General features: G+C 48.7%; 1 protein-coding gene across 1 annotated transcript in view; it reads right to left on the bottom strand.

Moving 5' to 3' along the window:
- Nucleotides 1-3,720: 3,720 nt before the first annotated feature.
- LOC133158732 (PH and SEC7 domain-containing protein 1-like) overlaps nt 3,721-13,137 on the bottom strand; it is a 33,274-nt gene continuing 23,857 nt past the window's right edge. Inside the window, exons 14-20 of the mRNA XM_061286121.1 lie at nt 12,865-12,908; nt 12,579-12,751; nt 11,498-11,568; nt 8,873-9,030; nt 8,601-8,745; nt 8,375-8,518; nt 3,721-4,245 (exon numbers count right to left, since the gene is read on the bottom strand). Of these exons, the coding sequence (XP_061142105.1) occupies nt 3,964-4,245; nt 8,375-8,518; nt 8,601-8,745; nt 8,873-9,030; nt 11,498-11,568; nt 12,579-12,751; nt 12,865-12,908 (1,017 nt within the window). The 3' untranslated portion in view covers nt 3,721-3,963. The remainder of the gene's footprint in view (nt 4,246-8,374; nt 8,519-8,600; nt 8,746-8,872; nt 9,031-11,497; nt 11,569-12,578; nt 12,752-12,864; nt 12,909-13,137) is intronic.

The raw sequence follows: 13,137 nt of genomic DNA, 5'->3' as shown, positions 1-13,137 counted from the left end.
ATGACTGTTTCAGCACAGCACTGGAACATGGAAGTGTGCTGCGCAGGACTCTACCCATCAACATTTGTGCAGGTGTCAGGTTTAGTCCTGTCACCGGTGTGTTTCTCAGCGACAGCAACACTAGATGTGGGTCAGTGCCAGTCTGCACTGCTTTCTTCAGCGCGTGTTTTACCGTCTTTATGGCCCGCTCCGCCATTCCATTTGAAGAGGGAAAACCTGGGCTGGAGTGTGTGAGCTTGAACTCCCATGAAGCTGCAAATGACTGCATCTCATAGCTGGCGAATGGGACATGATCACTCACTACCTCCTTAGGTATCCCATGTCTGGCAAAGACAGACTTCATCTTCTGAATCACCGTGCGAGCTGTTTTATCAGTCAGGTTGAGCACTTCTGGATATTTTGTCAGGTAATCCACCAACAGCAGGTATGACTGACCATGCAGCTCGAAGATGTCAGCTCCAACTTTCATCCATGGCAGTTCAGGAACCTGGTGTGGAATGAGTGGCTCAGCCTGGTGTCTGGGCTGTAGCTGCTGGCACTGCACACATTTTTCCACCATTGTCTCTATGTCTCGTGTCATGCCAGGCCAGTAAAGGACTTTTCTCGCTTTAGCTTTAGTACGCTGCACGCCTTGGTGTGCAAGGTGCAGCTTCTCCAAAATCACTCTCTTGAAGCACTCGGGTATTATGATTTTGTCTCCGACCATCACAATGTCATTCACGATGCTGATATTGTCCCTCATTGGCCAGTAACTGTGTAGTTTACTGTCCAGACTTTTCTTTTTCATGGGCCAACCCTTCAAGTGTCTCTCACATACAGCTTGTAACACGCCATCTGCTGCCGTTGCTGATTTCAGCTGGCTAAGTGTTTCGTTACTCAACGCGTCTGTGGCTTCCAAGGCATACACAACTCTCTCATCACAAGGGTTCTCATTGAGATTGCCACTGTCATTGCACGCTGTGGCGCGTGAGAGCGTGTCCGCGATGTACATGTGTTTGCCTGGTGTATATGTCACATTCAAATCATACCTCTGTAGTTGTAGAAGCATCCCTTGCAGCCGTGCTGGCGCTTTGCTCAGTGGTTTGCGCACAATGACCTCCAAAGGTTTGTGATCAGACTGCACTGTTACTGTTCTTCCGTAAACATACTGGTGAAACCTTTTAGCAGCAAACACTATGGCAAGTAACTCTTTCTCGATTTGCGCATATCTTTTTTCAGTGTCCGTGAGCGCTCTTGATGCATAGCACACCGGGTGGCCATCCTGCAGCAGACAGGCTCCCAGCCCATCCTTTGAGGAATCTGCTTGCAGAGTCAGCGGCTGCTTGTGATCGTAGTACCTCAGAACAGGCGCTTGTGTGAGGGTAGACTTCAGCGTCTGTAGTGCTGCGCTGTGGTGTGGGCACCACTGCCATGCTACGTCCTTCTTTAGCAGCTGTCTGAGGGGTGCCGTGAGTGAGGCTTCATTTGGTATGTACTGCGCCAGGAATTTTGTCATTCCCAGCAGGCGTTGGAGACTTTGTTTGTCGTCCGGGGTCGGCATGTCGACAATCGCTTTGATCTTGGCGTCATCAGCCCTCTGTCCTGCTGCCGTGATGATGTGTCCCATATATTTTACTGTGTTCACTTTGAACTGGATTTTGTCTTTGTTAAATTTCACATTGGCAGACTTTGCTCTCTCCATTACTTTCTGCAGGATTTCATCATGTTCTTGCTCTGACGATGCTGCTATAATCATGTCGTCTGCTATGACGTACACACCTGGAATGTCGCCGAAGGTCTCACAATTCTTTTGTTGAAAGACTTCACTGGCCGACTTAATCCCAAATGGTAGCCTGAGGAAGCGAAAGCGTCCCCACGGCGTGTTGAAGGTGCAGAGCTTAGATGATGGCTCATCTAGCTTGATCTGCCAGTACCCATCCTTCTCATCCAAGATGGAGAAGACGGATTTTCCAGCCAGTCTGCTGCGCACATCTTCAGGAGTAGGAATGGAGTAATGCTGGCGCTTGACTGCCTCATTCAGGTTGCAAGGATCCAAACACACCCTCAGCGACCCGTTCTTTTTCTTAGTGGCAACAAGACTGTTCACCCATTCTGTTGGTTCATTCACCGGTGTTATCACTTTTCTGTTTTGTAAGTCTTTGATTGTCACTTTCAGCGCATCCATGATGGAGAGGGGTACATTCCTGCATGCGTGAATCACAGGAGTGACGCTGGGGTCGACGTGTATGTGATGAACTCCAGGAAATTCCCCCAATCCTGTGAATACATCAGCATATCTTAGTAGTAGCTCCTCTTTGGTGGCTGGCGGTTGTTGTTGTTGTGGAGCCTTTGCCGCGAGCGACCCCATCCTCTTCACCAGTTGCAGCTCTTCACAAGCCTCCCCTCCTAGAATTGGCTTGTCTGCTTGGCTACTCACGTGGAAGTCCAGCACAGCCTTGCGTTTAGACGTTCTGCATTCTAAAGATGCAACACCATCTGCTGTCAGGCGTGCCCCTCCAAAAGCTATCAACATAGTCTTTGTTGGACGCAGCTGAACGGGACCTGGTAGCTGCTGGTATAGCTGCCTGGGCAGCACATTAGCGTCAGCACCAGTGTCCAGCTTGAAGTCAATTGCAACACCTCTGATCGTGGCTGTTTCGCGCCATACAGTGTCCTTTGTTTGGTGTGCTGTTTTCTTGGTTCCATTTCCAATCATGCCTATGTATAAACAGTCCATTTCTTTTTCTAAATTGTTTACAGTCTTTGTCTTACAATGGCTATTTTTCTCATAGCCACCCCTACACACCTTTGAAAAGTGGTTATTTTTTCCACATTTATGACACACAGCGCCGTAAGCTGGGCATTGACGAGGCTCGTGCTTGTTTCCGCATTTACGGCACACAGTCATTACCTGCTTCTTGTAGCTTGGTTTGTTCTTGTCCCAGCTGCGTGTTTGCACTCTTGCTCTATTTAACGCATCCACTGAGGCATCATGGACAACAGGTGACGCTTGCATCGCTTGTATTTGTGACTTGGCGAGTTCTGCTGATCTACATGTTTCCATTGCTCTGCGTAAAGTAAGTGCATTGTCACGTAACAGTCTCTCTTTCAGATGGGTATCACTAATGCTGAACACCAATTTATCCCTTATCATGTCATCTTCATGTCTTCCAAACTCACAGTTCTTGCTCTTCTGACGTAGTTCTGTGATGAATCTGTCCACCGATATTCCTGATGACATTGTGTGTGACCAAAACTGATGGCGTTCAAAAACAACGTTCTTTTGTGGACTGCAGTAGCCTCTGAATGCTTCCAAAACTTCCTCCATCGTTGCTTCCTCCCCTTCTGGGGTAATGGCAAGTGTATTATACACTTCCAGCGCCTCTTCGCCGACAGTGTGGAGCAGGATGGCAATTTTAACCCCCTCATTTTTATCCACCGCGCCAGAAGCAACCATATAGAGCTGGAAACGCTGCTCCCACCTGCGCCAGCTTTCAGCGAGGTTCCCCGTGATTATCAGCGGAGACGGTGGCCTGAACTGCTCCATGTCGGCTGTGTTAGCTCCCGTTAGCTTGCCGCTTGTCTTCGGTCAACACGTGTTGAATACTGTCCTTGACTTACTCCGTAACTCCGTCTTCTGACACCATGTTGTGGCTTTATGCTCTGATACACTGTTGTAGTGTTGTCACTAACCGTGGGTTGCTTACTGGTTGTTTCACCAATAATACACGGAGGCAAGGATGCAGTACAAGTCGATCTTTTACTGCCCGCTCAGTCAACATCTCCCCGACTCTCAATACAGACAGACCACACAGTCGAGCACCGAGTGCTCGATTCCAATCTACCACAACATTCACATTTGTTTGAAGATGATCAATAAAGATATCTGGAAGCTCTGCACGTATGCTGATGTACACGTTCCGTTGGTGACGGTGTGGATTTATACCATCGCCATGACAACGGCGCCCCGTATCCTCCTTTTTCTCACGATGCTTTGCTGCAGGCCCTTTCCTGTCTGGGCGACAATTTGCAAGCGTGCGGCGGTGACGTGTTCTTCGTTTCGCTTTCTTCGCCGCCGCAGAGCAAACGCGTGGGGCTGACGCGAGTCTTCTCCTTGCCGCCCGCTTCCTGAGGCGGCGAGGGGCCCGAGTGCGCCCTCTGCGGGCTGCCGTCCTGAAAGAGTCGCGCCTCGAAGGTCGCAAAGTCCTCGTCGCCGGCGGACATCTTGGCGCGGAGCAGCATTGCGTATGTGCCGTAACGCGTTTTCTGTGAGGGGAAAAGACATCACGTGACGAGGCCTTGCTTTGGGAATGATCAAACGGGCTATTTTGTCATTGCCTACAATTGTTAAAGGCGCTTGCACATCTGAGTTTAGGCCTTTTTTGGTGCCGCCTGGGCGTATACGTATCTCACATGCTGAAACAACTCTGCTGAAAACATGTATTTTCGCATTGATAGTAATAGCACAATTTCTTGACTTTGTCAAGTTAGAGGCACTTGTTGCTTGACGGGATAACAAACGTCTTCATGCCTAGATGGACCTCTGCGGACACCAACGCTTAAACCATGCCAACCAGCATTCGAGCCATGACGCTCCATCTTGAGACGACGTTCACAAGGGTAAAGAAGTGCGACGCTTGCACAAGTGATGGATGGCGGGCGGGCTATCACGCGGGTGCCCTTGGGCTCCCGGAGCCCTCCGTGGTATTGCGATAGCATCACAGTGTTCTCTCCGGCAGCATTACCACTAAAGGCAGTTTGAGTGACAAGGATAGAAAAAGAGGCCCCAACAGATTTTGTTCTTAGAAGCATTTGTTGCCATCGGAACAACAATTGAAATACCGTAATTTCCGGACTATAAGTCGCGTTTTTTTTCATAGTTTGGGTGGGGGGGGCGACTTATACTGAGGAGCGACTTATATGTGAATTTTTTCAAAAATTAAAAAAAAAAGAAGTGGAACTGCGATGAAGCAAGGGATTACTGTAATTTGAATTTCAAGTGACGTCAGCAGCGCGGCGGTTGTTTACAAAAAGGACAAAGATTGATCACGGGATGACGAAGATGACGAAGGGCCCCATGTACTACCGGCATCATTAGCGGCTTTCTTTGTAAGTGACACGGAGGATGAAGAGTTTGAAGGATTTAATGATTTGGAGTGAGACAGAAGGTTTGAAAAACTATTATGGCTTTTACGCACGGCACGCCCAGTTCTACTCTACGGAGCTCTCTTTAACCTCCGTGGATGGAAGTCTGGGGCCGGCGCTCGGCCGGGTGGCTGTCCGGGGACGGTGGATGGGGCTCGGACATGGCTTTTACGCACGCCCGGTCCTACTCGACGGCGCTCTCTTTCACCACCGTGGATGGAAGTCGGGGGCCGGTGCTCGGCCGGGTGGCTGTCCGAGGATGGTGGATGGGGCTCGGACATGGCTTTTACGCACGCCCGGTCCTATGCTATGGAGCTCTCTTCCACCTCCGTGGCTGAAAGTGCCACCTCCGGGGATGGAAGTCCATGCCGGTACTTGGGGCCGCGTGGCGGTTAACTATTTATGTTATAGTTATTTGATATATTTTATTTCGTGTAGCAACTTGTATATGTTTTTATCGTTACAGTTCAGTAGTTCGTTGAACTCTTGTTTTGTTAAATAAAGAGCCGTTTACCAAACCCACGTCGTTCCTTGTACTTTGTTAACGTCACAATATAGTTATATAATAGATCTGTGGAATAACGACGAGGCTGACGTCAGGGCGCACGCGTGGCGTTGTTGACAAAGGACGAGGAATTTGATCGATGGATTTAATGATTTAGAGCAGGGGTGGGCAAACTACCGCCCGCGGGCCACATCCGGCCCACGGGACCGTTTAATCCGGCCCGCCAACCCTGAACAAATTTTATTATTAAACTTCTTTTTTGGGCTCATTTTGCCTGCAATGACTGCGTTTCCCCAGTAGATGGGGACGCGCTCGCCTGCGCATTTACTACCGGAAGCCGTGTCAGAAAGCTCGGTGCACACTCACAAGTGCGTGTACGTACTCAGTAGTACGGACATGGCGCACTCGCGCTCTATTTGTATCAGTCCCGAATTTAGAGCTTGGGCTGTGACGACAGCATTCTTGTAATTCGCGCGCTGAGCTTTCAGATGCAGTTTTGCACTAAAGCCACCCACAAACCTTCCCCTGGAATCCTTCCATTAAAATGAGTCGCCCAAGGAAAAGCAAGGTGGACACAGTGCCGAGTGTTTAAAAGAGAGTGGCCAATTTGGCTCGACGTACGCGACGTGACATTCAGCCACATGAGCGTCAACATCAACCCGTCACAGATTGAGGTAAACGGACCAACACCTCGGATCTCTCCTAAGAATTGCCACAACAAATTTTACTCCAGACTATGACGCACTAGCGAAAAAGGGAGACCAACAACACTGTTCCCACTGAAAATGAAGGGGAGGCATTTTGAATATGATTTGTACACATAGCAGGGATTGAAACTAGCGACCATTCTCATTTTCAAACAATGCAGGATGCTCAAGGACATTGATGCACCACCTGTTTGCGAATAATCTTAACCTGTAAAGTTCTCAAGGCTTACTTTAAGGAAGTGTTTCCCGTTTCCTCACCTCTGTTACCAGGTGTTTGCGAGCTAAAACTCTGCTCTGATTTTCAGATACCCCTCACCGTGTTGCCGTTTTGATTACTTTATTTGGGTATATGCTTTCACCGATTCTTCAAGATGATATATTTGGTCAGAATGTTTGCTGTTTGATCTCATAAGATAAACATCTTTCATTAATCTGACCTGCAGGCACTGAAGTGATGGAGACTGTTATTCATAATAACAGTGTCGTATTTTATGAGAATCACTGATAGCAGTTTTTTAGTGAATTTTCTTTTTTTTTTTAATGCTGTTAATAAATGCATTTGTTTTCAAAAAACTTGTTTGGAATATCCATGCTTTACTACCTACTAAAGGCCAAAATCTTTTATGCAATGACCTTTACAAGTCGCTTATATTACTTCACACAACTACGTCCATCTGCTCCTGGTTCGGCCCTCCGGTCCAAATTTAGAACCCAGTTCGGCCCGCGAGTCAAAAAATTTGCCCACCCCTGATTTAGAGTGACACAGATGGTTTGATAATATTATTGCTTATATAATACCGTTTTTTTTCATGTATAATGCGCAAAATTTAACTAATTTATTGTCCTAAAATCTGGGGTGCGCATTATACATGGGTACAAAAAAATATATAATTTTTTTGTTTTGTTTTGTTTTTAATCCGGATATGATACGGAGGCCGCCATTACAGATGCGCTTTCTTCCCTGCTGTTCACTTCAAACGCGCTCCATACGAACACAATGCTCTCGTATCAGACGCTTGCTCGATCACCTGCTCGTTTGCTGTCACAATGTACCCTACACAAATCCGAAACATTTCTTCGCTATCGAGTTTGCTAGCGCATGCGCAGTGATACTGACCGGCAGAATAACATCCGGTTGTTCCCAAAGATGATCTTTTTTCTGAAATAATTCTACGTTTACGGACTTAAGTGTCCCTCGGGAGGTTCTGTGGGCGGTGCTTCGGGAGTACGGGGTACCGAGCCAACTGACAAGGGCGGTTCGGTCCCTGTATCACCGATGCCAGAGTTTGGTCCGCATTTCCGGCAGTAAGTCGGATTTGTTCCCAGTGAGGGTTGGACTCTGCCAAGGCTGCCCTTTGTCACCAATTCTGTTCATAATTTTTATGGACAGAATTTCTAGGCGCAGCCAAGGCGTTGAGGGTGTCCGGTTTGGGGACCTCAGCATCGCGTCTCTGCTTTTTGCAGACGACGTGGTGCTGTTGGCTTCTTCAGGCCGTGATCTCCAGCTCTCACTGGAGCGGTTCGCAGTCGAGTGTGAAGCGGTCGGGATGAGGGTCAGCACCTCCAAATCCGAGTCCATGGTCCTCGATCAGAAAAGGGTGGAATGCCCTCTCCGGATCGGGGATGAGATCCTGCCCCAAGTGGAGAAGTTTAAGTATCTTGGGGTCTTGTTCACGAGTGAGGGGAGGATGGAGCGCGAGATCGACAGGCGGATCGGTGCAGCGCCGGCAGTAATGCGGACTCTGTACTGGTCCGTCGTGGTCAAGAGAGAGCTGAGCCAAAAGGCAAAGCTCTCAATTTACCGGTCGATTTACGCTCCAAAATACGACATACCCCGGAGCGGCTTATATATGTTTTTTTTCATGTTATTGTGCATTTTATGGCTAATGCGATCTATATTCTGGAGCGACTTTTAGTCCGAAAAATACGGTAGTCGCGTCCGTAAAAATGATTTTCAAAGGCTCTCAAGTGAGTTACGTCTCTACCGCAATGAAAAAGATCTCTGTTTGCGTGAGAAAACGCGAGGCCCGTCCCCTACCTCAAATTCCAAATACTCTTGTCGCGCTTTCCGCTCGTCCAACTCACGACCTTTAACGTTGTGGGCCGGCGCGGTGCCAGCCAGCTCGTCCAGCTCAGAGGATGCCGCCCGGAAGCGAGCTTCGTGAGACGCCGCCTGCTCTTCCTGACACACAAAACAAAGTGTCATCCACGGCTGGCGCCCTTCGGTTGTCACATGCCACCCGAAAAGTATGCTTGCGTGCGACCTGTGACAGCGTGGTGGTGGATCCGGGCAGCAGGGGGCGAGCAAAGCGCTTTTGCAAGCCGACAGCAGGCGGGAAGGGCGGAGCCGAAAACATGGCTGCCACCACGTTGATGCGGGTGATCCACGAGCGCATGTCCTCGCACGACCTAATGGGAAAGAGGCGCAGGCAGGCCTTAGCGAGGCTGGCAGGCAGCCCTTTCTTGAGTTGGCCTCCCATGTGCCAGGCCAGGTGACCTCTTCTGCAAGGGCAGCTCAGGGTGGTGGCTCCCTTACGGTGCTTGCATGAGGAAGACCCTCCAGTCAGCGGTGCGCAGGTAGAAGACGTTGGGCCGCTTTGCGTAGTCGGCGGCTCTCATGGCCAGCGCGTGATGCACCGAAACACCGTTCTTGGCATCGTCCTCTGTCAGGTGGCGCTCGCCGCCATACTCCTCCTGCCGATTGATTGCACAGATGTCAGCGCACACAATAATAATAATAATAATAAATTATATTTATAACGCACTTTACATTTGGAGGAATCTCAAAGTGCTACAATTAATACTAACAGAGCTCATTCATCTGGCTGTTCTCTTGAGCCTATCCTGGCCGATTTTAGGCCAGAGGTATGCAACCGGTTGCAGCTGGTGGCAATTTGAAGTCTTCAAAAGAAGCTCAGCTTGCATGTTTGGAAGGGCGGGCGCAAATGGGACGGGAGTGCCCGGTGAGAAGCCTCGCCTCACATGGCAGGAAGGCCGCAGCCCAGATCAGAGCGTGCGCGCGACCTCGGCACTGGGAGTCCATCAAGAAGGAGCCGCCACCGTCTGTTGTCTTCCGGGTTAGAGCACGCTGGCGTCAGATTTGTTGACTGCCGCTTCTGTCCCGGACCGTGTCCGTTACTTGTTTTTCGTTTTCCCGTTTTTAGTGCACCCGTCTCATCTTTTATTTTTCTCGTGTTGTCTTCCGTCCACTTTGCATTCCCGCAGCTCCGCTCTCACCTGTCTGTTTCCTCTCCCTCGGACTACCAGCTATGTTAGCCAGCTAGCCAACAGCCAATTGGCCAAAACCACCACCGGACCCTCCTGCCTCTGAGCCTGTGGCCGCCTGCTGTGGACTCGACGGCAGTTCTGGCCTGGCTCTCTTCCGTCCGGCGTTCTCGGGCGACGGGCTCCACTCACTGCGGGATCGCCAACCGTGGCTCTGCTGTGTGCCGCCGTGGTGCGTTGGGGCCTGCCGTTCAAGCGGGTGCAGTCGAGGTCGACCGACATCACCACCTGGTCCACTGCTGCTTCCACACGACGCTGGGATCCTTCGCCGTCGTCGCTACATCTGGACCGGCACTTCCCCGATGGCTCACCCATCTCCTCTTTTTGGACTACCAACCCCCCGTCACCCCCACCTCCCGTACTGCCAACTTCAACAACCTCCGCTCCCGCCCCTCCTGCTCCTCCATCCATCTCCTTCGCACTGCTGACCGATGTCCTGTTATTAACTATATCCTATCGTCCACCCCACCCCATACGTCCCCCCCCCCTTTTTGTTCCCTGTAAAGCGTCTTTGGGTCATTGAAAAGCGCTATATAAATTGAATGAATTATTATTATTATTATTATTATTATTACCGTTTTTTTCCATGTACAATGCGCCCCCATGTATAATACGCACCCTAAAAATGGCATGTTGATGCTGGAAAAAAGCCTGTACCCATGTATAATACACACCCAAGTCCCAATGATCGTCACACACGCATCTGGGTGTGGTGAAATTTGTCCTCTGCATTTGACCCATCCCCGTGTGATTTTGATCCATCCCCTGAGGGAGAGGGGAGCAGTGAGCAGCAGCGGGGCCGAGCTCGGTAATCATTTGGTGATCTAACCCTCAATTCCAACCCTTAATGCTGAGTGCCAAGCAGGGAGGCAATGGGTCCCATTTTTATAGTCTTTGGTATGGTCTTAACTAGGCTGGATGTAATTTTTGTTGGCGTTGATTTCTCCGACTGCCCGTAAAGGCACCACCGCGATCAGATGAAAAGAGAGAAAAGTGACGTGCGGACATGTGAAAAAGGCGGCTCTGTATGGGAGAGAAGTTGAAGAGGAATAAAAACACCCTTGGAAACCAAAACTTGCCCCTCGTCGTGACTCGGAGCCCCAACAAATGTTTCGGATTTGTGTAGGGTACATTGTGACAGCAAACGAGCAGGTGATCGAGCAAGCGTCTGATACGAGAGCATTCGTATGGAGCGTGTTTGAAGTGAACAGCAGAGACGAAAAGAACAAGGCAAACTGTTGTGAAATAAAATATTACCTGTAATACGCATTTTGTTATTTGCTGATTGTATTAAACTATCACATTCATTGTCAGTCAAGAAGAGAAGAGCGATACAGTGATACTGCCTCCGTATGACGTCCAGTCCGCGATGGAGATTAAAAAACAAACAATATTTGACAATAACACATGTTTCTGTTCCTGTCTTTGGTAATGTCACCCTGTCTTTTTGTTCCACGTCTTTATCGGTCAGTCCTGTTTTGTTAGAGAGTTATGTTAGTTTACCAAGTCTGTGTTTTGAGTTCCTCCAATGAACCCTGGTCCAAGCTGCCCTTAGTCGCCCTGCTCCTTTCCACACTCCATCCGTGACAAGATTTTCTTCAAAAATTGTTGTACCATGATTTTCTTTAAAAAAAATAATAATAATAATAATTTAAAAACAATTGTACCCATGTATAATGCGCACCCCAGATTTTAGGACAATAAATTAGTTAAATTTTGCGCATTATACATGGGAAAAACGGTACTTCAACAATACCAAGGAAGCGACACGGACCAAAAACCAAGAATGGGACTGATTGATTGGAAGAATATTGCAGGGCTGCAGCCACATGGTAGCGAGCGCAAGAGGGCGCTCTACCTTTTTGTCCTTACCTACCTTCTGGAGGTACAGCACGCCACCCTTCAGCGTGGCGTAAAAGGACTTCCAGCCTCGCTTGCCCCGCGCCGCTGCCACACAACAAAAGCATCGGGACACGTTAGACGTGACATTTCCCCCTGGCTTGCTTGAACTTTGAACTTGACAACCTTCAACACTCCAAAACACATCTGCGGCCACAACAGCCTTTTGACTAGGCCCTAGTCAAAAGGCTGTTGTGGTTGAAGATAAACTCTATAGGGCCTATAGAGTTTATGTTCTACCTCAATATGTGAGTCATTATTGTTGTTCTAGTAGAGCAAACACTTTAATGTGGTGTTTAGAGTTGTGCTAGGGTTATGTTGTTGCTCTCAGTTGTTGGAGAAAAGGCACTTGTTTTTGTTTCTTCCTGACCTGTTTTGATGTGTATTTCTGGTTTTATTTTTTTTCTTATTTTGCGTAGTGACTTTAGCTGGCATTGTCCAGTAAATGCAGATAATTTTCAAATGCATTTCTTTTGTGTTGTTAATCTATGTGATTCTGAGCTGAGTTTTATTTTGTACAGATAATCACCCTATGTACTCTATGTTCTACTTGAATATGTGGGTCAGTATTGTTGTTCTAATAGAAGAAACACTTTATTGTGGTGTTTGGAGTTGTGCTGGGGTTATGATGTTGCTCTCAGTTGTTAAACTGCAATATAATTGTAGCCTTGATTGTCTGTTCTGTTTAATTGCAGGTGTGTGTTAACTTGAGAGGCACTATGAAATTGCATGAAAGAATGACTGTTGCTGACTGACTGTTTTCTCACATGAGAAAACTTGGGAAAGTTGCATTTAAATGAGATATATTTAAGTTTTTGTTTGCAGGTTATTCTGTACTACTGAATCAACCAAATGGCAAAGTAAAATGTTTTTAAGCAAAGGGGCAGAATGGAAATGTTTATCTTTTCAAAAGTTCTATTAGACTACCTTGATGCATTGGTATCGCACATTGTCCCACGCACACATAGGATTTGTGCCCCATCTGGTGAATTGGGATCTGGTCACTCTACTTTTGACATGACAGCATATATTGTGTTTAGAACGCGACACGCGCATACTTCTCTTGCCGTCCGCGTCTGCGTGGACTTTGCGCATCAGGAAGCCACACTTGTAGAGGCGGCTGTCGGGCCGACGGGCCACGCCCCTCCCTGCTCGCTTCAGGGTGCGGGAGGCAGAGTCCGTCCGACCGTCGGCCAAGTCCCACGTGGACGTTTGCAGCTCATTGTCGTCGCTGGAGAAACAGAGGGAATAACCACACGGAGGTAAATGCCTCACCCCCTCCCCTCTGTGTGTGAGCAGTGCGCGTGTGACTGTGTGGGTGAGAGCTCGCGTTGAGGAACTCACATGGTCCACTGGAGTTTGTCGTTCTTGATGGACGCGTACAACGACTGCAAAGAAACGCACGGCACGGCACATCAGTTAGCTTTGCATCGGCCAGCAGTCAGCAAAAGAAGCGCCCCATATGGAAGGAGTGCGGCGGAAGCGGGATGTCTTGCGAACGGCGCACCAAGCGAGCGGGAAGCACATGTGTCGCGAGCTTGACAAAAATGTCCCCTGCGTAGTTCGCATGTGGTCCTCATGTTCAAGATGCGTTTTCCTTTGTTCAAGACTTTTCAT

Source organism: Syngnathus typhle, linkage group LG8 (assembly GCF_033458585.1).
Source record: "Syngnathus typhle isolate RoL2023-S1 ecotype Sweden linkage group LG8, RoL_Styp_1.0, whole genome shotgun sequence".
Classification (NCBI taxonomy): Eukaryota; Metazoa; Chordata; class Actinopteri; order Syngnathiformes; family Syngnathidae; genus Syngnathus; species Syngnathus typhle.
This window is presented reverse-complemented; position numbering and strand designations above follow the sequence as displayed.